This window comes from Rhipicephalus microplus, chromosome X, assembly GCF_043290135.1.
Source record: "Rhipicephalus microplus isolate Deutch F79 chromosome X, USDA_Rmic, whole genome shotgun sequence".
NCBI classification, from domain to species: domain Eukaryota; kingdom Metazoa; phylum Arthropoda; class Arachnida; order Ixodida; family Ixodidae; genus Rhipicephalus; species Rhipicephalus microplus.
The window spans coordinates 376,320,178-376,346,679 of NC_134710.1; the positions used below are offsets into that span (position 1 = coordinate 376,320,178).

Below are 26,502 nucleotides of genomic sequence, written 5' to 3' on the forward strand. Positions count from 1 at the left end.
GGGCAAAATCTTTGTAACATTTTATTACCGAAACAGCGATACTAGCAATGCTTGAGCTGCACTTGCTGTTTTCTAAATTGTAACCTCCTCAATCTCATCACTGTGATCAGGAAACAGAGAGGAAAAGTACAGCAGTAGTACGTAGAGAAATATTCAATTTCAAGCCCTTTAGCAATATCATCTAAACAAATTGCCAGTTCACTGTTGAATTTTCGATGGAAACAAACAGCTGATCAGGGAAGCAAGCTTGGCTTGGCACTGGCTTGGCCGTTCATACAGAGCCAAAAGCCGCTGCAGGAAACTGGATTGCGGATCGTATTGAGACAAAATATTTTATACATTTTTGTTTTCTTTGTTTCCTTTCTCTAATTGCTCTTGTGATGGCGTGGACCGCGCTTCGTGATCTCATGTACCGGCGCACTGTTTTTAAGTTTAGTATGGCGCACTATAATACATGATTGCGTGCTTTAATTTAAAAAGGTTCGCGAGTATGGCAGCAACACTGCAATGTCGGGAAGAGGCACGGGGAAGAGGACAGTAGTAGAACCAGTAGCAGCTGCATGCCCGGGTGGAGCGACTGATGCCCAGATGGAGGAATGTCAACCCGATGCCTTTTGTGTTGGCCGTTCTGGCAGTTCCGCCGACTTTATAGAAAGAGACGACCCCGTCGCTTGTCCTCTTCTCTTTTTTTTCGGGCATCAGCAACAACATTGACGGACGACGTGTTCGACTTCACCGTGCACGTGAGTATAGGTTGGTTTTTCATTCGAGTGAATTCTTGTTCAGATTTGCAACTTGTCGACTCCATCCTGATCACCTGTCACCGGCAATAAGTCACATACGTGTGATATTTAGGTGAAATAAATGATAATGCACATTTTCTGCTCCATTTGCGTGACTTAGCTACATCAGGACATGAGGTAAAGCCTTTGTCGCCTAGCCACTAGCAGGCAAGATCGATCACTCGCATCCTTCAGTTCACGAATCAACGCGCCTGCCTTAAAATTAGCTAGCTGCTCGCAAATAAATCATACCGAGGCAATTTTCTTTTCTGTGAACAATGCACCGTAGATTTGTCTTGAATAACAAAAAAAAAAACTTGAAAAATAAATGTCGCGACCTTTTAGAAAACGCCGTGTCTAAGAGCTAGACGCGGCATTTTGTAAAAGGCTCATTAAATTCAGTATGTTTTCGTAGTTTCTGCTTGAAATTATTATTGTCTATGAATTTCATAGCCCAATCTTTTGCTTTAGCTGAAAATCTCGGCGGCAAAAACTTTGTTCAGTGTCCCTTTAAGGGCAGGTGTAGATGCCATCATTTCAGTCGCAAATCTTTTTGCTAGTCGGTCGGCTGGTTAACAATAAGGGTACTAACTAGAGTTCCAGATTTCATCAGCAACACATCGTCATGGCTTCATCAGATGCTGCATTATATACATTCTATCCTCGTTTTTAAATAGGTGTACCGTATGGTCCACTGTTACAGGAAACAAGCGAGCTCATGGACAGTGAGCCATGTAGTGCTAACTGGCAGCGAGGCTTGTGAATGGGACGCATGCGCATAGAATCGGGGTGCGCCCAGTTTTGTCTGCCATTTCTCCGCCTGTACGCATGACAGCATTGGAAAGCGCATCCGTATTTTAGCTGCACAATTTATCTAGCCCAGTGCCTCCTGCTTCAGGGATTTCCTGTGAGCACAAAAATGCATGATTTTAATCGTTGCTGCAGTGTTTTGCAAGTTGTCACCGTAAAGCACATCATATTTTTCGCATAATGCTCGCTGCAACTAGCAAGTTTCGATGACTCAAAATGCTGTTCAGGTCTGATGTAGGAAACATTGTAAGCTCGTCCTCGTGACCATGAAATATTGGTTTATTAAATAATGGAAGGCATAGTTGGTATCAGTTGATTTACAGTGTGAAAATGAAAAGTGCGAAGGACCGTGCCTCGCAAGTAAGCCCCGAGAGCATGAGCAGAGAAGTAGCAGATGAGGATGCTCATGCGCTGCATTTCCAAATCTCACCAGCACTAATGCTTGACGGACTGCTGGCCACGCACTAGCGTGTTCTTTCTGAAACAGGACTTTGGCCCTGTAAGCAAGTTCTTGAAGGGCATAAGTAAAACGTAGAATGGGCCCCCTAAATGCACCCATCCTTGAACCATTGGGCTTATGAATTAGTGCCCTTTTCAAAATACAACTATTCTGAGCTATAAATTGTGACAGATTAGTGCACGAAGTTTAAAAATGGGAAAAAAGTCTTTAAATGTCCTCTTTATACATAGTGTTCTTGTGATGTCACTTCTGCCGTTGTCGCCCTCTCCCGCCATGCCCGTGTAACTCCCTGGGTACTTACGGCAGTTCACGTGCTGCAGTGCGGTTTGTTGGGGGCTCGTCATCTGTTGCTGTGAACAATGTGGAAGCATTGTGGTTTTTTGTTGTCTTACTTTAACGAGCTCATTGGATTAGGAAGGCCTCGCTCGTTCACTCGATACAAGACCAGATAATCAAGATGTGCGACACATATACCAGCCACGGCGTACACCGACTGCCCGCCACAACCTACGAGGGCCTATTATCTTGCTTTCACTACAGATTGCCTTGCCCAAAAACAAGTGAAAGCTCAAAATCTCTCGAGCCGCAATTTTAAGAGTGGATGTGCGAAGCGCAGCTGCTCCCATCGAAAACTAGTCGTGCAGAGCTAGGCAAGTTTACAAGAGATATAATATTATGAATATATTGTCACGGCCTACGCCACCAAAGTAGCAATGCCCCCCCCCCCCAAGTGTTTTAAACAGTGCTGATGTTGAGCTTGAGCCTCTTTGATTGCAATTTGTGGAAATAGTCGAGGAAAATATTATACAAGGCAGATAGCGACATTGCGTGGTGTGTGCCGCGGTAATGCCAGTCATCACTTTATTTTTCGCATATGCTTTAACACACTTTTCACTTTGTATTTTGCTTTTGTTGTACGCTAATGTACAGTGGAGTCACTGAACATGATAGAGACCGTGTATAGAATTAATTGACTAATTAAAAAAAATCATGACGCCCAACTTGAACCGATCGGCTATACTTCAAAGTGAACTAATATTGTTTCCCATTCTTTATAGTTTGTTTCAATGCAATACCAAATCTCCGTGATCGCCATCACGATTTTAACCGCCTTCCTTGCCATCATGATTTTAACTGCGGACAAGTTTGTATGTACAGTATCTTGGTAAGCTATATCTGTTTGCAGGTAAATACTTGGCTATGGCACTTACCCGTAATGAAGTTGCACCTGAAGATGCAAATATTGCAAAGTTTCTTCAAGTAGCTTTTGTTAATCTGCACCAGCCAAATACGCTGGTACTTTTAGGAAAATCGGAATGTGCGTTCTCAATTTCAGGTTATAACTTTCAGCGAAGAAACACCCTAAGCTCTGCTCCCTCTGCGTGGACTACTAAATCAACTTGCCTCACTAGCAGCTCATAATTTCTCAAACTTGCATCGTGAGGCAAAACTAAACGGGTGCAAGCACGAGGAGACAACATGGCAGTTGTAGGCGATAGATTCGGTTGGTGCCCGGGCATGTTGGTGGCGCATTTCGGAAGTGACGAAAAGGCGCTGCGAGATGCACGTGCACACTTTGTATAGTTGCTGTATTGGACAGCAAACTTTTTTTCTTATCTGAGCAGTTTTACCAAAGGAAGCTTCATCATATGGCGTGATAAATGAAGCGAATCCACAGGTTGAACCACATCATAGCCTCGCTGTGCTTTTGTACTTTTTTTAGCTCGCAAAATTTATTTGTACATATAAGTGACAACTTGCCAGTAATAAGGCAGCACTTGTTTCTTTACCATATGATCATCTCCGGTGTGCTGCTGCCTCAATATTTCAAATTATAAGCATTTACACCATTGTATGCCAACTTTTCCTTCAAAGTGAGACAAGCCACATGTGTATCGTAGATCAAGAAGCATGCCAGTTTTACGTACTTGCAAGGTAAACATCAGAAATGCACAGTTGATCAAAAATACTAGTTTAATGGTGCATCTACATAGCAGAGCACCTGTGGCACCTCGGAAACAAGATAATGCCACATATGTTACAAGAGATAATTAAAAAAGACAGGGGACGTTCCGTGAACAAATAGAAACAAAAATAAAATGGCACGTGGCAGCGAGCGAAGGCGGCAAGGGGGGGGGAGCCCGTGGGACTTCAGCGGATGAACGTAAGGTGTGTGTTTAATATGTGGAAGAAAAAAAAATTCAAAATTTTGGCGACTGAAATGAGGGTGACTTAGTGAGTGCGCTCATGACGAGAGTAAACACGGTTACTATTTTTTTTTTTCAAATCTCTTTTGAAAGCCACAAAAAATCTGTATGTGGTGCAGCCTAACAGAAGGTCCGTGAAGGCAAATTATGAATTCGTCGTTGTAGAAAGGCCTTTTTTTTTTTTCATGCGCACCATCCTCGCCGCGGTGGTCTAGTGGCTAAGGTACTCGGCTGCTGACCCGCAGGGCGCGGGTTCGAATCCCGGCTGCGGCGGCTGCATTTCCGATGGAGGCGGGAATGTTGTAGGCCCGTGTGCTCAGATTTAGGTGCACTTTAAAGAACCCCAGGTGGTCTAAATTTCTGGAGCCCTCCACTACGGCGTCTATCATAATCATATAGTGGTTTTGGGACGTTAAACCCCACATATCAACAATCAATCGATCATGCGCACCATAAATAGTGCTCAAAATTTAATTGCATGTGTTGTTTTCATCCTTGCTGTATTCCGTGCTGTTTATGATGTAAAAAAAAAAGTAGCACGCTGAAGTGGTGCTGCTTTTGGGCAACAGTTGAAAATGGCGGGGTGCATGAATGCGGAATACTGCCGCTTACACTCAAATCACTCTTGTGGTCACCTCCCACTGTTTGCAGCATGTGTTGTGTATACACAGCTGCATATTTCCTAGCTAGAAAAATTTGATTTTAGGCGTTTCACGCCATTTTCCATGTAACTATTCCACAATTGCACACACTGATCAGCAGGCTTTCAATTGCGCTGAAGGACACAGGTGCCATAAAATTCATAGTCGATTCTTTCAAGAAACCGTATGTAAAGGCTGAAGCTTCATGCGTACATACACACACATACCATATTGTTTTTTGTACTTTATGAAAGCTGCGAAGGTCTCATGTGCCTCCAAGCGTAACCTGTCTTATTTATTCTCCATCACCGCAAAAGTTTTGTGAGTTTAAAATAAAAGTACTTTGCCCATGGCCACTTTTGGGTAATTTTTTTGTGTAGGTGTTATTTGAGCAGCCTACAGTGTTTACTTTATAAGCCTGTATGTATATGTTGCATTATAAGGATGCAGAATGTGTGTAGCTGTACAATATAGATGAAGTGTAAAAATTAAGTGTGTCTATTGTAGTGTTTTTGCAAGCAATCTCACCCCCGTATTCTAGAACGTCCCTCCACTCAACGCTTCACCTTCACTTGAGATGGCTGATGGGAGCGCCGTCTCTAAGCAGAAAAAATTGCTGCATGTCAGCAATAATCTGCTGTGATTCTCGAGTAGCGCAGCGTCGCTTTCAAACGAGCAGCGGCACAGTGCTCAACTCTGTCAAGTGAAGGGTGAAAGCCGAGTCGGGGAGCGTTTATGAATATGGGGGTTAGTTTTGTTGTCTTGTTAACCTGCCATTAACACTGGATTGCTGCTACTTTGCTCTAGCTGTACAGTGCTCTCCAAGGCTCAAAGAGGCACCGCACGGGGAAGGCTCGGAGCAAACCATGCGTGAGTTTCCTTTCATTGTTACACTATGCACGTATTAAGTGATAGACTTTAATGTATGCTATTTGTATTGTGCAAGTTTTTGGGGACATACAACTTCCAACACATATGTTCTGACGAAAATCACGCAAGAATGAGCGAAGCTTGTGCAAAAATTATGCAATAGTGTAAGAAGCTTTTGCAGAAGTCTGTGAAATTAAGTTTTGAAATTTTGTGGCAATGTGTCATTGTACAGTGGTCAACAGTCTTGCTCAGCATGCTTGACTGCAGGGCTCCCGTCTGGACAGGCGCATCTACGGAGTGCCTGATGCATGATGGGCCAAATGTCAGCCTGCACACTGGTGCCTCTTATCCCCGTTTGTCTGTTACATCAGTGTCTCTTGTAAAGGGGATCAACTGTGCTACCTCTTTTTTTTTCGAATGTAATGAGTTCTTCTTCCAGATTATTGTTGTTTTAAGGTAGAGCCTCACATTTCTATCAAATACTGAAGATTCTATTTTTCCTTCTAGATGCTATGAAGTCACTGCTTGTGTTACAATAGAGTGAACACTGTTATGAGAAAAGCTACTTTATGGAGTTAACTCACTCCATATTGACTTAACACACAGAATTGGTGAAAACTACACTCCATTCCAGCTGCATTAGGAATAATATTCATTTGCATACTTCTGTTTCTTTTGTTTGTTTGTTGGCTGGAGGTTTGGAGTATAGGGTGGCCAGAGGGCACTGTGTAGTCTTTCTTCATCTTCCCAATTTTGTGAACATCAATTGATAGCCGTATGGGAAGCAGCCAGCATGCTGAAACAGCGGTGCAAGCATGCAAGATGTTCACCATTGCATGCAGTCAGTTGCTGTGAGCAACCTACTGCATACAATTAACTGCGAGGGGTGAACTAACGCTGTACTATGTGTGCCTCCTGGAAAGCTGCAATGGTAAAGTGCCACAATCGTATGGACAACATGGATAACACATGGATAACATCGCAATTTGTTTGTTGAATAATTTTGCAACAGAATCAATGGAGTTTTGGATAAATTTGTGTATCTGCCTGGTTCATCAAAGCCACAGAGTCAAATGCGGTATATACTCGCGTATTATGTGTACTTTTTTTGTCAATCCGGTCATGTGCGAAGCTAGTAGGAATCACTGGCCTAAAAGCTCAACTGGGAATATATGTTGCAGGCGCTGTCACAGCTGTCTCAAAGCGGATTGTCATTTGTTTGCTAAGCCTGTTCAAATGCCCCCATTTTCTTGAAGTTCTTCCGAACAGTGCTCACAAAAACCAGTTCCCACGACAGGGTTATACCAGAGAACATAAGTACTCTCCAATAATTGTCGGGAACCCAACGTAAAGTAAGATGCAGACAAGGAAGCGCGATGCCAACACAGTGCTGTGTGTGTCGCCCTTCATGTGTGTGTGTGTCCATTCCTTGTCCCAGTCTTCTATTGCATTGTGTTCCCTCCGATATCTAACCAACAAACCCAAGCTTCTATGCTAAGTCTTATTCAACGCACTCTTCTGCTGGCTCCCATACTGAATATTGCATGTCGAAGAACTCCACGCTGATGTGCTTAGCGGTAGCACGGTTTCAGTTTTCTTCGGTAAGCTTTATAACAGCAATCTGCCTCGTATATAATTATTGTAGCCTATCACAAGGAATGGTAAAAACGCAATGGCCAGATGGCGAAACCGAAAAAAAAAAGAGTGCGAAAACCTGCCTCATCTAGTGACAGGTCCTTGCACGCGTTCAACATCTGTGCTGTGTCTCTGGAATACATTCTTGCCGTGGAAGAGGTGGGAAGATAGGAGGCAAACCTTTAGGCATTTCGGACTACACATAAACAGGTTTCAGTTTTCAAGTTCGATATTCTAGGGAAAGCATAAAAGTTCATGGAAGAAGGGACCTTGCACTCAGTCCATTTTGTGCAAGACTGCACTCACCTGCTCGACAAGAGATGTGCCTGACCAGAGCATCATGAAGTCAAATGTGTCTGTGTGTGTGCTGGCAAGGTGGCTCGGGCTGGTTGGGGAGGGCAAAGTATGCGAGCAAAAAGTTTCTTGTAGTAAAGCAGGCTGGCTAATTATACTGGTGAGCAAATTATGTGAGGATGCAAATTGTGCAAGTAAATATGGTATGTACTCTTGTATGTTTCAGCTCTATTGCTACGGATCCTGCGGATCCAACTGGGCATCCGGCAGCAACAAAGAGAGGTTCTGCAGGAGGTGCGACAGCTGAAGCACAAGGTACGGCTCTTGTCCGTGCCTCAGCACGCCCAGCCAGCACAGCGCCCCTCTGACCTTCCCCGGCTGCCTGCTGGTACAATTGGAGAAGTGGAGGCAGCAGAGGCAGCTGTGCAGAGTAAAGCTGTGGCTGCAGCTTTGGTGTATATTTCTTGATTTTTAATATGCCTATGTAACATGCAGAAATTTAGTACTGCTTTAGGTGTTTCGGGAAACAAACTAGTCAGGTTATCTCATGAGCCACTGTACTACAGTCGAATATGAATAATTCGTACTCCAGAGGCCAGAAAATTTGTTCAAATTAAAAGAAGTTCAAAATAATGAAAGTTACCGTAATTACCTTAATCTAACAAGCACCTTTTTTCCGGTTAAGAGAGTTCATAAACCGCATGTGCGCTAGAATCGAGTACGAAAAAAAAATGAATATGGTCATTCTATTGCCATCGCCACTTACAAAATGGCCGCCTCCTACGTGCGTCAACATGGCGCGTCGGTCATTTCTGCCTATGTGTTTCCCATGCGCGGCACTTCATACGTGTGCTGAGGAGTTCGTCATCTTGTAGTACATTAGCATCGACGGCATGGTAGGGCCGACTCCAAAAACTCGACGAGTGCACCACAATGCTGCTTCTAAAAGAAAAGTCGTCGCGTGTGCCGGAACGGACAAAAATCGGGCCGCATCGCGGTAATTCGGAGTTCCCAAAACGTGCGTGCAGGACTGGCGGAAACAAAAGCAGAATATTGTCGACAGCAAAGATTCACGCAAAGGCTTCAGTGGACCACAGCAGGGTCGGTTTCCACAAATTGAAGAGCTGCTCGGCGAGTATGTGATTAAGCAGTGAGCGGCACAGCGGCCCGTGACGACAGAACTGCTCCAAGTGCAGGCTATGCAGTTAGCCTTAGAAAAAGGGCTAATGCAGAGCCATTTTAAAGCGAGCAGGTGCTGGATAACGAACTTAATGAAGAGAAAAGGCTTTTCCCTCCGAAGGCGAACGGGCATATGCCGGAAGTTGCCGGAGGAGTACGAAGAAAAGCTTCAGAGTCTTCAGAGGTTCCTCCTAAACTTGCGGCACAACAACGGCTACCTGCTTGGGCAAATCGGGAATGCCGATCACACGCCCCTTTACTTCGACATGCCTGGCACCACAATTGTCTAGGAGAAGGGGGCGAAGCAAGTTTGTGTACTGACATCAGGCCACGGTAAAACTAGAGTGACAGCAATGCTCTGTTGCACGTCAGATAGGCATAAGCTTCCCCCGTACTTCATATTTAAACGGAAGACGCTCTCAAAAAGAGTCGTTTTCGCGAGTGGTGTGATCAAGCGGGCCAACGAGAAAAAAGGGTGCGCGTTGCAACCGATGTCTTAGTTTTTTTTTTTTTTGTCGTGGAAACCGGGCGCGCGTTACAATTGAGGGCGCGGTAGAATAGAGTAAATACGGTAAACGAGCGGAGGGCTCACCATGCAGTGATGCATGTGCATGGAGAAGTTTTATTCACAAATTACAGGACATCCGTCGTTAATTAAAGTTGTCAATACATGTCTGTACACGTTGGCCTTGCAACGAGTCAACAAGTTTTGCGTGCAGTTTGCAAAGCATTTGTACTTCGGCTTCAGTATTCTCCTGGCAAAAGAAGTTACGCGCGGCAATGTCCAATGCTGACACTCTTCGAAGACAACTGTGTTTCCGCTGTTACCATCTGCGCTGCAGCCGGAGCGTGGCCAGCACATGATGAGAATGGAGGAGCGTCTCCACCTGGAAAAAAGCAGATCGGCATTCGAGAGAGAAACACTCCGCGGCAGCTTTTTTTTTTCTCTCTTCATGCGCGATGTTGAAAGGATAAGAGTCTCTACATAGCAGGAACGAAAAACAGGGAAGCGTGACACTGGCGCGTTGCAGATCGGCATGAGAGAGCCAACTCTCTGCGACAGCTTTTTTTCCCCTCTTTCTCTTCATGCGCAGTGTTAAGAAGAGAAGGGTCTCTACGTGGCAGGGACGGAAAAAGCCGAAGCGGGGCACAGGAATGTCGCAGATTGGCATTTGGCAAACATTCCACCGCAGTCTTTTCTTTCCTTTTCTTCATTTTCTTCTTCAAGCACAGCGATGAGGTGTCGGAAGTGCCACCGCAGGATTGGGCGGGGTGCTGAGAGCATTTTTGGAGCGCGGTATAGCTTTGATAGGACCACAGCGTCAGTTCGAATTAAGTGTGTTGGAATTAATGAGATTCGACTGTATTTACTATAGTCTGTGAAGTCCGAGTGAACTGTCCTAAGCTAGCAGACGATGTAGGCGGCATCGTGTGTTTGATGGGCAGTGACCAGCAATAGCCTGCTTAAAACAGACATTCAGTAATTTTGTTCATTTATCACCCTATTTTGTGTCCGCTGCGGCTCTCTCTACTTTGAGCTACAGTTCACCCTGCCTTGTGTTAGCCGATTTCTTACTTTTTTAAAAATCTAACATGCACCCAATTTCGCAGTGTGAAGAAAAATGCACCTTTGTTTATTGTGATGAGATTTCTATAGCGACATGCCTCTTTGTTGGCTATCACAGAAAAATATAAACAGCAAATGGTGCGACCATCTAGTGCGACCTTTATTTTTCTATCAGTTTCATCTATGACCAAGATTTGGTCGCTCTAAGGTTGCCTCTTAGTATGCCTTGATCATGTTCATTTATCTTGTTGTGCTCTGCTTACAATGCATTGATTAAAAACATGTCCTAGCTTCTTTTTGAATTCCACATATTTTATCGTTTTTCACCTGTAGAAGCTACTCCTGGTCATCATTCAGGCAAAGACATTGTAACCTCGAAGAAACGTGTATTGGAATTCGAGCACTGTACAAAGTAATTATACTATTTCATAGCTAGAATCAATATTTATGAAGGGTTATAACAGTGTTGTATTTGATTTCATAACAGCGAAACTGCATTCAGAGAAGGACTCTGAAAGGTTCTCACACTGAGTGTGAGAGGGCTGATGTGGAAACCATTTTATACCCCTGTCACACGGGCACTTAAAAGTCTTTTAAGTAAGCGGTCTTTTTCCGAAAAGGAGTTCCTGACAGCAGACACACGGCACAGAGCGAACTCATTTTCAGAAGCGGTCTTTTTCGTAAACGGCGTTCGTCGATCTCTTTTACTGCTCCGAATGAGTAGCCTCGGAACCAGTGGGCGCCAGCACTTTTCGAGTGGTGGGAAAAAAAGAGCGAATGCTTATTTTTCTGTCATCAAAACTCTTTGTAAAAACAAATTTCATATCCTGCAGAAGGTGTAATGAACTCTTTTAATGGTTATTTCCTTTTCTAGTCTCGTAAGCAGCTACAACGCGTCGGCAATATCAAGTGGTGACGCTCGGTCTTGCGCTGCTTTATCCTCTCCTTGGCGGCTTTTGCAGCGTCTGCGTCGCTTTCCAGAGCGAGAAGGCAGGCCGTGAGGCTTGCGATCCTCGCTTTTTCTCCCGTACGGTCGCCCATTACGTGTCGAGAGCAGTCGATAGCAGCGAAAAACACGGTAAATAAAAGCACAGTGGTGCCAGACGGACTTGTGCACGTCGCTAGTTATGGGAATGCTTCCTTATCTAGTGCAAAAACATTCACATTGGTGTTTCTTCATCTCTTATTCTTAAATTTATTTAAAGAAACGAGCAGTGCAACAAGTCTTTAATTTGTACATCGTGATACATCGTTTAATTTTCATTGCTTCTCTTTTAACTGCTAGCGCCACGCTTTCGCTAGCGTCTTCGAACGAAAACACTAAAAGGAGATCGTTGCTGCCGTGTGTCTGCGCCGCAAACACCTCTTTGTTAAAAGTCTTTCAACTTCGTAAAAGACCGCTTACTTAAAAGACTTTTTGCGCTCCCGTGTGACACAGGTATTAGGTCAATTGAGTTGAAGTTAGCGAAAAAAAACAATGAAATGTTGTGATGCCCAAAAATTCAAGTTGTTGTTTTCAGTGTCCTCTTCTTGCAGATTTTTATCATGAAAACATTTCGATGTGCTGTTGCGTTTACCCCATCTATGCTTCTTGCATTTTTTTACAGCGCAAGCACCTCCTGCAGATTGGGGGACTTGGCCTCCGAGAAATTGGTGTGAATGCCATGAAGGCTGTATTGGCACATGACGTGCAAGTGCTGTACAGCCTTCATGGCATAAAAGGGCCTTTGTGAACCTGAGGCTCTGTAGATTAGTGACAGGTTAGACTTGTTCATTGTTTTATGTGTGTGTACCCTTGTGTATTCTCTGTACTGCAGTGCTTCATGTGTGCTATGGTATTTTTGTTCTTGTATGCAGATGTCATCCGCTAAAAAGCAGGGTGCGACCAGGCGGAGGCCCTCAACTTTATTAAGAAGTGGCTGCCAGGGTCTGGTGATCGCTGTGGGGGCAGGAAGCGGCACTTCAGAGAAGCATTTGTTGTGGAGCAGCCCGATGATCCCCACTCTCAGAGTGCAGATTATCGGCTGCTCGCGGCAGCTGGCTTCCTGCCCAGCCACAGCAGCCAGGGCCTTGACAGCACCACTGTCACTGTGCCCCCAACGCAACCTGACCTGCAGTAGAGCGGGCCTTTTTTAGTTGTGTATATATATTTTTCAATGTATACATTTTTTGTTGTACCAAATAAATAAAAAACAAAGAATAAATGGTCTGCAGACTGTCGGTGGTGCACTGTTCGGCTAGCTTATGCTGATTCGGAAGCACCATCACCATGTTTTAGTTACAAAAAAATGCTCTAAACTATGAATATTCTCGATTACCATGTGGGGGACATACGCTTTCAACATTTACTTCCTAACGACTTTTTTCGATTTGCTGTACCAAATACCAGTACCAAATAAAGCACTCGCTATTGCAAAAGATAAATTGGTAAAAAAATAAACTACACTTCTAGTGTTAGCAAAGGGAATGAGGTATTAAAGATGAAATAGATCGGGTAACTGCTTTCAGTTCTCAGCATTCAATTTTCTGTTGCCCCAAGTATACAGGGCTGCAAAGCTACAAGAGCGGGTCATCGAGGCATATTGTTTAAATCTTCTGGTAAAAAAAATTCCCTACTAATAATGGTTACATAATGGCAAGCCAATCAGTAGCCAATATTCGTCGTGCAGGAAACATCGGTGTAATAACGGCATTTGATTGGCTGCAATGTGGCCCTGGATTGGTCCAATGTCGGTCGTACATCCGTAGCCAATATTCGTCGTGCAGCAAACATCGGCGTAAAAATGGCATGTGATTGGCTGAAATATGGCCCAATGTTGGCCGAACATTGGCAGCTTTGTCGGCAATACGATGGGCCTTCGTCGGCCCAATGTTGGTTGCATACTGGCTAAAACATCGGCAAAACGTCGGCCCATCATTGGCTTGAACGTCGGCCCGACATTGGAAGAAGTTGCACTTCCGACGTCGGCCCGACGTCGGTGCCGATGTTAGCCGATGTTGGTCCAAGATTGGTCCAACGGCGGCGTGCTGCCTGGGAAGCCTCTCTGATTTCCGAGAGGTAACAGAATTCTTCGACGAGGTAACAGAATTCTTCGACCAATAAATTTATTTTCGCGAGTGATAAAGGATCACGTACGACATGAACGGTGCGTTTCTGCCTCCTTCTTTCTTGAAATATGACCGCGACAATTTTTATGGTACCTTAAAATACGCCGCCGCTGTTGAACTGGTAGCAAATGACATGACAAAAGCCCATGGTGTGTGCCATTGCTACATTTTAACAAAACTTGAAATTCAGCCAGATGGCGCATTGCTATCGGGAAATTTTGAGCGCAAACTAATGCTTCCACATGACGTTCACAAGCATCTGTCCTGTCTTTTTCGTTCTTGTTAACGTCTTGTTTGGCGCTCACAACTTTCCCAATCGCCACAATTATTCAAGAAAAAACTGAAGTGGCATCTGAGGGCACAAGCAGTTCAACGCAATAGAAAAACAGAACGGGTGCTCGATTGCTTGCGAATCGTGCTGCTTTCTCGTTTTTGAAGCCACATTAATAATGAAACCGGAGCTTAGTATTCATTCTCCGTTGATTAGGTACATAATCATAGATCAAGCTCAGTGTGGATTCCAATGTCACGTAATAAAGGTGACATGAAGTGGCACTATGCGTCAAAACATGCTGCAGAACCCCATTCCATGCCTTCGTGCCGTCATGCTCGTTTAATACGAACGTTTGTAGATTGGACTACAGAAACAACATTAAAGACCGAGAATTATTTAATTCTTCCGTTCATTAATAACGCACTTCGTTATGCATTCTTCTGTTCTCTGGGAGCAGGTCACGTGAGTTTTGTAGCATGAATTAACATAAATTGCTGTTTCTATTTTACCACAGTCACCGAACGGTGTACTCTATCAACACATCACCTGCATTAAACTTCGCGTCAGCACAATGTATACTATGCTCAACTACATCGCAAAAAAGTACGTGTTTCATGCAAAGAATTTCCTAATGCTTCGTTAGATATTCAACCGTTAAAATTAAAAATAGCACCACCGTGAACGGGATTAACTCCGTGACCAAATTTCAGTGCAAAAAGCGCTAGAATAACTGCACCTTGCAGGTATGCAATATACATTGCATGAGGTTTTACATGTGTGGTGACTTCATTAGTTCAGGTTACATTGTTTTTGTAGAATTAGCTTTTTAGTCACGTTTACTATGCTTTTTAATGTTATTATTTCACCTCATCAGTCATTTAGTGATGGTCATTTCATTTCCACATCCTTAAATGAGAGTTATGAATAGTTAATATCCAAGCATTTTTTAAAGATATATGACTGGTTTTTATCAAAGGACCAACCCTAGAACGAGTTCGGGGGAGGGGGGAGATAGTAACAGTCTTATCATTCGAAAAATAAAATTTTCGGCTTTACAAGCCGGAACGTCAATACGACAACAAGGTGGGAGGTTTTAAATATTCGGAACAATAGGTCGGCAAAATAAATAGAGCCCACATACACTCACTCAGTAAATGTGCTTTTATCTTAGGACTCGATATAGGGCCCATCCTATAGCCGGAATTTCGGTCACATATAAAAATATTGTTCTCTGCAAAACATTTTCGCAATAGACTGCTTTCAATAGAGTAAATCAGCGCGACATTTTTCGAATACACCTGGGATAGTGGAATGACCGATCAAACTTTACGTGAATACCTATCACTTTTCGTCTCCACTGTCTCTTTCCAAGTTCGTGTTCTTCCTTTCTTGACATTCAACTTCACAGTAATTTAGCAAATCCGCATCATATTGGTTCTATACAAGAAAATAGCTTGTGGTATACGCATCTCGAATCAAACTTCGGCGTGCACTTACGCCCCATCTCACTGTTTTGTATCGATCATTTCAGCGTTCTCATTTCACTTACGGCATTGTCACGCGTTTGCGACGGCAAAGAATATGGTACGTGGGTTTCTCAAGGCGACACTTTTTATTGAGTGAACATGTGCATAGGAAAGTGCAAAGTACTAGAAATTTGTGCTTTACACTGATAGCGGTAATTAGAGCATTGGTCGTCGGTAAAATGATCTGCGCGAAGGTACGTCGCCATTTATACACGTAGCATCCATAGTGTAGGTGTTTCAAGCTTATCAGAAGATTTCAAAATAATCTAGAGTTTCCGCAGACAGCCAAGCGTCCTTTGCGCAAGGCAATTGATTAATATGCGGTGTTTAACGTTTCAAAACCACCACATGATTATGAGAGATGCCGTATAGTGAAGGACTGCAGAAATTTTGGCAACCTGGGGTTCTTTAACATGCACCCAAATTGCAGCACATGGACCTACAGCATTTTCGCCTCTATCGAAAATAAAGCAGTCACAGGTGGGACTTGATCCCGCGACCTGCGGATCAGCAGCCGAGTACCTTAGCTACTGAACCACTACGGCAGTGCCTTTGCGCAAGACAGTGACATGGAAATACAACCGAGCGTGGCAGTATAATAATGTTGCGATAAAATTTCAGCAGATGCAACATGTTTCACTGTGGATGCCATTTTCATACAGAACCGTCAGCGGGTAGCCACGCGTTGCGAGGTGGATCGACGTCTTTGGGTATTTTGAGTAGGCTAAATTTCTACCTAAAACATACGGCGTGACGACAGCACTCACGTTGACTGTAAACTTTAACGAAACGAAGTGCACGCTTCGCTGGGATGATATGCATATTATTAAGAAGCTGTTGCGTATTTCTCAAAGGTCGAGATCCTCAATGGTCGAGCGACCCTTCCCTATCACGTGCTGGGTCAAAGGAATATATCCATGTAATGTTTACAGCCAGCCTATAGACCGCAACAACTGACGGTGTGGGCCGACATCACTCCTGTAAGTCTATTTAGTGATGTATCCGTTACAATAAAAAGTAACTAAATACCTCACTCGTTACTCAAATAAGAAAAAAGGGAACGTTTCACGGCTCCACGTTATATAGATACATAAAAAAGGTAACGCATTACCGTTACCGTAACCGAAAAAAAACAGAACGAATGTTACCTCTGCCGTAGCTCCGGAGTCATCAGTTTTAATCAATGTGTCTTTGCTGCAGAAAGCCACAATGATAATTTTAAATCTCAAATTTATGTTTCACACATACTAACCCAAGCAAGGTATATACTCAAAATGTTCAATTAACGAGAATTATTGGTACGAATGCACTGAACCTTAGCAATGTCATATAGAAGCTTAATGATGCCTGCACATGTGATGGCTTCTTACTCTGCAGTGACACAGGATGAAACCATTTTTTTCATTGGAGCATTATACACAAAGTGAGGTCCAATAATCTACGGTATTCATGAAGAAACTATCACTGAACTCTCAAGAAATTTACAAATATCGGCCTTTTCTTGATCCTTTAGCACCTCCAATATAGCAAGTCGAAATCACCACTGTTGGACTTAGCCACCAGAATGGCCCGCCGCGTGCCAGTAGGCAATCACGGAGGCCTACGGAGGCCTACATTGGTGCCTTTTTATTAGAGAGGGGTGGGGGATCGGGAGATGTCGTGGGGAAAAGGGAGGACACTTACAAGTTTGTGACACCAGATGTGCCTTGCAGAGAAGTAAGTCTAGAAAAATCACGTCTTGTAACACACATCTTGCAATAGTAGCCTTTTTTTAATATGTTGCAGGTTTTATTTTTGTTTATATAAGAATTCAAATCATGCCTAGGAATCAAATATACAAAAGAACAAAGGTTCCCAGCACTCGTAATTGCATTGTTTTATTGTGTCTTTTCCAGAACAAGTCGAGAGTGGCAGTTGCTATTTCGATTTCTCGCACATCTGATGGGTATTGAGCACGTGAACACGCTACAAAAAAACAATAAAAAGTTGAATGTTTCATACATACCAGAGTCCTTCAATGCTTTTCTGGTCACGAAACTCCGGCCGAAGTTTCATTCAGGGACAAAAGCTGCCGCTAGGATCGCCCCTGTTAGCGTGAAGGCTTCGCCAGCGGCCGGCGACGCTTGCGGGCCGGCTGTTTCTCCGTCGGCAATGCGCCTAATTTCATCTGCTCTTCATTTCCACCTGTAAAAACGTGACCTGTAAAAACGCGAGCGACGCGAGCGAAGTGTGCGTGTTTTTGATTCAGTTGACGCTGAGCTTAGCTGTGAAATAGAGGCAAGGCCACGCGTGTTACTGAGTCGTATATGTTGCAGCGTTCGTTCGTTGCGGTAGTCACGGCCGCTACGTTCTCGCTTTGAGAAGGAGGACATCTGGCGTTTTCGATTTTTGAGTAGTCTTTGCAGTTTCCTGCATTTGAGTTAACTAGCACCAGATTTAAATCGGTATATACAGCCCTGGGCGACATGCTGCGCTTAGCAAATAGGTGTGCAAACGTACAGCACGTTGGGTTAGCGCTGTGTCTGCGCGATTTTATAGCGCGCTAATAATGTACAAAAATAACCTAGGTTTGAAAAGTGAGCATCAACATGATGAAGAAAAACGCTCACGAAATGGAAGCAGCATAATGAGCGCGCGTAGGAGTAAATGCTACACACTTGAGTGACTTTCCCGGCTGTCAACATAGGTATAGGGTGTCAACAGAAAAACTCGTATGGTCAGTGTCTGACACACTCGTCCCACCAAAACGACAAGTTAATTGATTACTTGGTTATGAGGTTTAACGCGCTGACGCTATGCAGGCAATCGGGCGCGCGCCGTAGTGTAGCTCTCCGGAATAACTTTAACCACCCAGGTATCTTTAACATGCGCGGGAATCTCTAAAACACAGGCATTTTCTCTTTTCGCCTCCATCAGAAAAGCGGCTGGGAACCCGCGTCCTTGGGCTCATCATTATCAGCACAGCGCAACAGGCTGAGAAGCTGGGATGAGGGCACTTGCAGGAATCCTCTTGACTTCTTCTGGATTAGGTCAGTTGGCTCTCGTGTCTGGCTCTTGAGTGTTCCCACGCAGTCAGAGCAGCTTATCGTTGAAAACTTCTTTACCACGTAACCGGCAAGATAATCAAGAATGCACTCTTTGGTGGAGAGCGTAACGTCAGGCACGGATGCATTGTTCACTGCCTCTCCCGGCTCCTCAAGAACGTCATCAAAGAGGACCGCCAACATGTCAATCTGCAAAATACATTCCAAGTTTCAAATCTTTCAATGTATAAGTTGAGATTCGTAAATGCAAAAACACATTATGTTTCATTTGGTTATTTGGTCATTTGTGTAGTGAAACTGCTCCTGAAAAAAAGAAACTAGAGCTAATAAATAAAAGCAAGGGGCACGTTACCTGACTGGAGGCAGGTTTTCCCTTGTCAAAGAGGCCCTGGAGCTTGAGCAAGAGCTGGGGTCCATCTCCCTCGACCGAGGCCCATTTTGGCGGCCGAACTAGGTTGTTTACAGGGAGCATCCGATAGATGAACAAAAAATGTTGCACAGTCGGCTGCCCTCCGTCACCAGCAACATGCCTGACGATGCCGAAAAACCTCTAGAAAGAAAAAATCAATTTATCGCAACAATGAGAAATTCATAGCACATTTATACACATAAAAGTCATCATGTTTACCTCTAGAGGATCTTGTCTGAAGTTCCCAACGAGAACGTAACGAAACCCAGACAACAGCAAGCTCTCGATGAGTGCAACTGAGCTATGCAGTGTCAGTCTGAGGGCTCCACATGTCTGCTTACTCAGAAAGCAGACTTGCCTCTGGGTCGGTAATGTCTTGATGTATTTCTCCCAGTTGTCCAGCCATGCAATGCTGTCCTTCAACACCTGGAATAAAATTATGCTTCATCTATAGTACACGAAAAACACTTCATAACACATGTAATAATCTCACAGCAATGTGTTGTGCTTCGTTGAATCGAACATGGTCTGGCCTCCGAGAGTTCAGGCAGTCGAACAGCTTGTTCAACGTTCTTGTGAATTGCGATGTTGCAGCCGACCCATGGAGCTTCTTGCAGTCTTCCTGCTCGCTATAAAACTCCATGGCCGAAGCAGTACTCTCACTGAACAGCTGTAAAATGTGTGGAAAAAAAGGATTTTAAGTTTACTTCCCAAAACGTGTGAGCAGATGTTTTTGAAATACACTTTGCACTGAACATAGCTGAGTGCATGACTTGCCTGGACAGCCAACTTCACGCTCATCTTTTGGAACGCATTGGGGAAAATATGGGCTTTCGTTAACTTCGGTACAGCCCGGAGTCCAGCCTGTTCTTCTTCATAGTCCAGTAAGTCCTTGTAGTGACAGTGGAACACCTCCTGTCTTTGAGGGAGCTGCAACATAAGGACAAGTGACAAATTTTTTATTAAACTGAATAGTTTATGCACAGGTCAAGGCATTCACATGCAACTTTTTTTTACTTACCAAAAACTTGCCCACTTTGAGCAAGTTGTTTCTGATGCACTTAAATATGTGCGGTGGATCAATTACAACGTGGACTTGCTTTGAGGGCTCACACGGGTGTTCAAAACACGTTTGAAGCTTGTGCATGTCCCCGTTGACACCTTGAGAGAAAAACAGTTTAATAGTACACTTGTTTTTCTACTACATCACTAACCACAGCTAAATAAAATTTGAAAAGACGTACCCAGAGATCTCAAGGCTGATTGGTTTGATGTGGAGTTGTCGCAGGTCACTGCGTCAACAACAACACCAGCGTTTGTAAGGTGAACAATGCACTGCAAAAGGAGCTTCGCCACGATTGATCCTGGGGCAGCACCAGAAGCACAAAATGTGCCCACAGTTTGTGACCACCCTCCCAGAAAAGGCCGAAACAGAAAGACCAGCACGTGGTCGCCGTCTTTGCCATGGTCACCTGGTCGTGTGTGTTCGGCGAAATCCACCTTGCCCAGCAGTGCCATGTCCGACTCGCGAATGTGGAGGCTTTTTCTGACGCTCATTTCATCGAAAATGAGCACTCCTGGAAAGTTTTGGGTAGGTTAACATCTTGTCTCAATTGCGCTGCTGAATATAATACAATTATAAAAATGAGTACTGCTTCTTACCTCGACGCTCTCTTTCTGGAACTGCTTCTAGCTTTTCACACAGAACCGTGAACAAAGTGCTGTCGAAGCCAAAATCAGCTTTCAGATTTCTGAGGCAGCCATAGAGGGTGCGGGGATTTGGAAGGGGCAAAAATTCATTTTCATGAAGAAAAGTGTAGACTGCTGTGGACTTTATCTTTAGTGTGAAGAAGAAGATGTGCCTGCAGCGAGCAGCATCGCCAACGCCCGGCTCTCTCGGCTCGTGCTTCGGTCCGTTGCTGTGCCGATCGCTGGACGCTTCTTCACGCTGTCTCGTCGCTGTCTTGAACGGCTAATAAACCTCCTCACATTTGGTGGAAGGTGCTCTTAATCCCCGTTGCTACACCCTGGAGCTTCGAAGCCGCACGCTACCACCTGTCATGACTGCCAACGCCACTACATCGACGCCTTCGCTCCAGTTCAACTGCCCTGGCCATCCTACGCTACGGGAGCCGAAGGTCTTCAGCGGTGCGGATGGGACCGACGTCGAAGACTGGCTCGAGCACTACGAACTGGTGAGCGCCAACAATAAGTGGGATGAAGTCGACAAGCTGGGCCACGTGATATTTTATCTCACTGGCGTCGCCGAATTGTGGTTTAATAACCACAAACACAACATCCCCACATGGAGCGTCTTCAAGACGTCGTGTGCTGAAGTGTTCGGTCGGCCGGCTGTCCGCAAGCAGAGGGCAGAACAGCGCTTGCGCGTCCGCTCTCAGCAGACTGGCGAGACCTTTACCAGCTATATTGAGGACGTCGTCGACCTTTGTCGACGTGTGAATGACACCATGCCCGAATCTGACAAGGTCAAAAACATCCTGAAGGGCATCGACGACGGCGCATTTCAAATGCTCTTGGCAAGGAATCCAAGCACAGTTTCTGAAGTCGTCAGCTTGTGTCAGAGCTACGACGAGCTGAAAAAGCAACGCACTCTGACTAGGCAGCCTCAGCCTGGTGTTGAGTCGCTGTCCAGTTTCGACTCCATGCCCGACAATTCACCATTGCTTCAGCAAGTCCGAGCCTTCGTCCGAGAGGAAGTCGCCCGCCAACTTTCCCTAGTGCCCTTTACTCACGAGACCACCACCCGTCTACCTGCTCCACTTCGCACTGCTATATCGGAAGAGGTTGCACAAGCTGTTACTTTTGCGCACTACGAGCCACCTCTATCTAGCCGTGGTCACTGCCCGGGTGCCGCACAGCCGGTACGCGCTCCTGTCACCTATCCGCCAGTCGTTCAGCCTGTGGCCGCGCCCCTATCCTATGCAACGCAGCCTGTGGCTCCTCCTGTCGCCTTTTCGCAAGAGATGCAGCCCGTAGCCGCGCCGCTCACATATGCAGACGCTGTACGTAAACTCCCGCAAGCACCCTACACCACGCGCTCACAGCCCGCACACCCGGCTGCTTATACTGCACCTTGGGCGGCAGCACCAGTCGCCAATCCCTGGAGGACGCCCGATAACCGACCGATTTGCTACGCATGCTTCACTCCCGGACACGTTGCTCGCTACTGCCGCCGTCGACCTCAGACGTTCGGCAACTATGCCCGGTCGTCGCATCCCGGCAGCCAACCCTTCGTCCAATACGGGCCGGTCTCGCCACCTCGCTATGCGCCTACTGACCACCTTGACTTCTAGCCGCAACGCGCACCCTCTCCTCGTCGGCGATCACCCTCCCCCATGCGTCGCCGGCCCGGACCCTCCGACCAGGAAAACTAAGCAACGCAGTTCAAGAGGCAAGAACTGCGCCGTTTTCGAACTGTCTAAGCCCTCGCTCCTCTCCTGCTAACGTGGTCGCAGTAACTGTTGAAGGTTATTGTACTTTCGCCCTTGTGGACACTGGCGCCGCTGTTTCTGTTATTGCCGCTAATATCTGCCGTTTATTACGCAAAGTAACGACGCCGCTTTCGGGACTGTCGCTTCACACCGCAAGCGCACAGCAAGTAACGCCTCTCGCAGCCTGCACTGCAAGAGTCTCCATCGAAGGCATTCTTTACATCGTGGAGTTTATTGTTCTTCCTGTCTGTTCGCATGACGTCATCCTCGGGTGGGACTTCCTATCGCGCCATAATGCCGTCATAGACTGCGCACGCGCCGAAGTTGAGTTTTCACCCTTGTGTGATGTCCCATTACTGGACGCTCCTCATCAGCCGCCGAAGTTGCTCGTTCATGAAGATACCGATATTCCGCCTGGGAATTGCGCCCTTGTTCCCGTTTCATGCAACGCCTACACTGACGCTACAGTTCTTTTTATGCCTTCCGATATCTTCAAATGTCGTCGAGCTTTGCCGCTGCCTTTCGCAACAATTGACCTTGCCGCCGGAAGAAGCAACATGTTCGTAAGCAATCCGCTTTCCACACCTGTCACATTGCTTGCGGGGGAATGTCTCGGCCGCGTGCAGGATCTCGACCCTTCGTTTTTGTTTGATGTTCCGGACGACTACTGCGACCACCCAAAAGCACTGTCGGCACTCGGGGAGTCGTCCAATGATACGTTTTCCAGCGCCATCGCCGACACTCTCACTCCCACCGAACATGCCGACCTGCTGGATCTTCTGCATGAGTTCAGGAGTTCGTTCGATGTGTCGCAACCTCAACTGGGCCGCACATCACAAGTCAAACATCATGTTGACACCGGACTACACCAGCCACTGCGTCAAAGACCATACCGTGTCTCCGCTGAAGAGCGCCGCGTCATCAACGATCAAGTTGAAGATATGCTTCGTAGAGACGTCATTCGACCATCTCACAGTCCCTGGGCGTCTCCCGTCGTCCTGGTGCGTAAGAAAGACGGATCTATCCGATTTTGCGTGGACTATCGTCGTTTGAATAAGATAACCCGCAAGGACGTCTATCCTTTGCCGCGCATTGATGACGCCATTGACACCCTTCATGGAGCGGAATTTTTCTCGTCGCTAGATTTGCGGTCTGGCTACTGGCAGGTCCCAATGGCAGAAGCCGATCACCAAAAAACGGCATTTATTACACCAGACGGACTATATGAATTTAACGTCATGCCGTTTGGGCTTTGTAACGCGCCTGCCACGTTTGAATGTCTTATGGATAATACGCTACGTGGCCTCAAATAGAATATGTGCCTCTGTTACCTCGACGATGTCGTGGTTTTCTCCCATGACTTTCCCACGCACCTCCTTCGCCTCAGGCACGTTTTGAGTTGTCTGACCAACGCTGGTCTGCAGCTTAACCTGAAAAAATGCCGCTTCGCTGCACGCGAGCTCGTCATTTTAGGCCACATCGTGTCCAAGCACGGCGTATTACCAGACCCAGCAAAACTTCGAGCAGTCGCAGAATTTCCCAAGCCGACGACCATGAAAGAACTTCGCAGTTTTGTAGGCCTATGCTCCTATTTCCGGCGCTTTGTTCGCAATTTTGCATCTATCATGTCACCGTTAACCCAGCTTCTTCGCGGTGACGTGAACCTCACCTCCTGGTCTCCTGCGTGTGACGTTGCCTTCACTACTCTGCGCCGTCTGCTCACTTCCCCACCTATTCTTCGCCACTTCGACCCGACGGCTCCTACCGAAGTGCACACCGACGCCAGCGGCGTCGGGCTAGGCGTGGTCCTCGCTCAACGAAAGCCCGGCTATTCAGAATACGTTGTAGCCTACGCTAGCCGCACTCTGACGAAAGCCGAAACTAATTACAGCGTGACAGAAAAAGAGTGTTTGGCTCTGGTGTGGGCGCTTGGAAAGTTCCGGCCGTACTTATACGGCCACCCGTTCGATCTAGTAACTGATCACCACGCGCTTTGCTGGCTCTCCACGTTGAAAGACCCTTCTGGCCGCCTTGCGCGATGGGCACTTCGCATCCAGGAGTACGACATTCGCGTCGTATATCGCTGCGGACGCAAACATTCTGACGCTGATGCCCTGTCCCGCTCACCTTTACCACCTGATCAGACATGCGGAAACGCCTCCAGACCTTGTCATCGTTAAATCTCGACTCGATCGCCACCGAACAACGTAGTGACCCGTGGATCGCCTCTCTTATCGAATATTTATCTGGCACGCCCCACCTTCCAGTATCTCGATCCCTCCGACGTCAAGCTTTCCATTTCGCCATCCGCGATCAACTTCTTTATCGACGCAACTACGCTCCCGATGGCCGCCGGTGGTTGCTGGTCATTCCACGCACTTTACGATCGCAAGTATGCGCCTCCCTTCACGACGATCCGCAATGTGGCCACGCCGGAGTGTTCAAAACATATGAACGCCTTCGCCATCGCTATTACTGGCGCGGCATGTACAATTTTGTACGTAAATTTGTGCAGTGCTGTCCTGACTGCCAGCGACGTAAATCAACACTGCCACGTGCGACTGGCGCATTGCAGCCACTTCCATGCCCTGCCAAGCCATTTGATCGCGTCGGCGTTGACCTCTACGGTCCCCTTCCATTCACACCAGATGGTAATCGGTGGATTATAGTGGCGGTTGACCACCTGACACGCTACGCCGAAACAGCCGCTTTGCCGAGCGCTACCGCTCAGGATGTCGCCTCTTTCATTTTGCAACGCTTTATCCTTCGACATGGTGCACCTCGAGAGCTCCTTAGTGACAGAGGCCGCGCTTTCCTTTCTGAGGTCGTCGAAACTCTGCTTTCGGAATGCCACGTCATTCATCGGAAAACGACAGCATACCACCCGCAGACTAACGGACTAACGGAACGGTTCAACCGCACGCTAGGTGATATGCTCTCAATGTACGTGGCATCTGATCATAGCAACTGGGACCGTGTTCTCCCATATGTCACGTTCGCATATAACACCGCAATACAAACCACCACGGGATTCTCACCTTTCTTCCTTCTTTACGGACGTGAGCCTTCCCATACAATTGATACCCTACTTCCTTACCGTCCTGATGCTTCTGAGTGTCGACCTATCTCCGATGCTGCTAGACAAGCCGAAGAGTGCCGCCAGCTCGCCCGTGCGTTCACCTCGAAAGAGCAACAACGCCAGAAAGAAACCCGTAGCACCTCTCTTCCGGATCACAGCTATGCCCCAGGGTCTCTTGTGTGGCTTGCCATTCCATACCAAACACCCGGACTCTCCTCGAAACTTGTCCCCCGGTACGAGGGGCCTTACATCGTTTTGGAGAAAACCTCTCCGGTTAATTTCCTCATTGAACCAGTTTCGCGATCGGACGACATGCGCCGGCGTGCACGTGACATCGTCCATGTTTCCCGACTGAAACCGTACCATGAGCCTTTGCCTGAAACTTCTTAAGTCGCCAGGATGGCTCCTTTTTCAGCGGGGGAGATTGTGAAGAAGAAGATGTGCCTGCAGCGAGCAGCATCGCCAACGCCCGGCTCTCTCGGCTCGTGCTTCGGTCCGTTGCTGTGCCGATCGCTGGACGATTCTTCACGCTGTCTCGTCGCTGTCTTGAACGGCTAATAAACCTCCTCACATTAGCAGCAAGCAGTCATAAATTCACTCTTTTTTGTACCTGGAGAGAATGAATTGCAAATTTGTTTTCCACAATGAGCGTGTTGGAAACTATTCATGCAAAGCAAAAAATAATGAGAATGGTGTTATAAAAACTGAAGAAAGTATATTTGCCCAAACAAACCTGCAATTTTTCCCGAAATTAGAAATAACACTACACAAAACGGCCAAACCAATGTCTGCCTCAATAGCATATTGTTTTGCGGTACAACAGATACAAATACATGATGAATAAATGAAGGCTACACCTTGAGATAACATTTTCAAACGCAAAAGGGGCAATCCAATAGCAATGTTACGTGTGTGATGGGGTATTTGGAACTTACCGCGCAGCTGTTGCAGACTTCGCGTTGGCTTTCATGAGCCAGTGGTCAAAAATGAGCTTCTCGCGAGCCGAAAGCTTCTGAATGTCTTGGTGCGATCTTCTGCTCCTATTCGCTTGCACTGTCAATTTCGCAATCTTTACTTGGCACAAACGAAGTTGCTGCTTAGTGCTTCGAAGCTGGTCTTTAACTGCGTGGAGCTCTGAGATGGAGCAGACATTTCTCTCTGTCTG

The 26,502-nt window shown here is 46.1% G+C and overlaps 2 protein-coding genes across 4 annotated transcripts; one reads left to right on the forward strand and one right to left on the reverse strand.

The window, feature by feature from the left end:
* The first annotated feature begins 4,985 nt into the window (after positions 1-4,985).
* LOC142776403 (uncharacterized) lies at positions 4,986-13,018 on the forward strand. 3 transcript variants are annotated; one of them, XM_075880022.1, is made up of 4 exons: positions 4,986-5,770; positions 7,926-8,152; positions 12,053-12,205; positions 12,303-13,018. In XM_075880022.1, exons 1-3 carry the CDS (start codon positions 5,767-5,769, stop codon positions 12,176-12,178), a joined length of 357 nt encoding a protein of 118 aa, XP_075736137.1. In that variant the 5' UTR covers positions 4,986-5,766; the 3' UTR covers positions 12,179-12,205; positions 12,303-13,018. The 3 variants fall into 3 exon arrangements, with proteins under 3 accessions (XP_075736137.1, XP_075736136.1, XP_075736138.1); XM_075880021.1 differs by having other exon boundaries at positions 12,053-13,018; XM_075880023.1 differs by having other exon boundaries at positions 7,926-8,014; positions 12,053-13,018.
* A 5,174-nt stretch (positions 13,019-18,192) lies between these two features.
* LOC142775384 (uncharacterized) lies at positions 18,193-19,473 on the reverse strand. Its single transcript, XM_075876749.1, has 4 exons — positions 19,300-19,473; positions 19,026-19,232; positions 18,750-18,947; positions 18,193-18,586 (listed from the first exon to the last, which is right to left on the reverse strand). Exons 1-4 carry the CDS (start codon positions 19,447-19,449, stop codon positions 18,266-18,268), a joined length of 876 nt encoding a protein of 291 aa, XP_075732864.1. The 5' UTR covers positions 19,450-19,473; the 3' UTR covers positions 18,193-18,265.
* Positions 19,474-26,502: the final 7,029 nt, after the last annotated feature.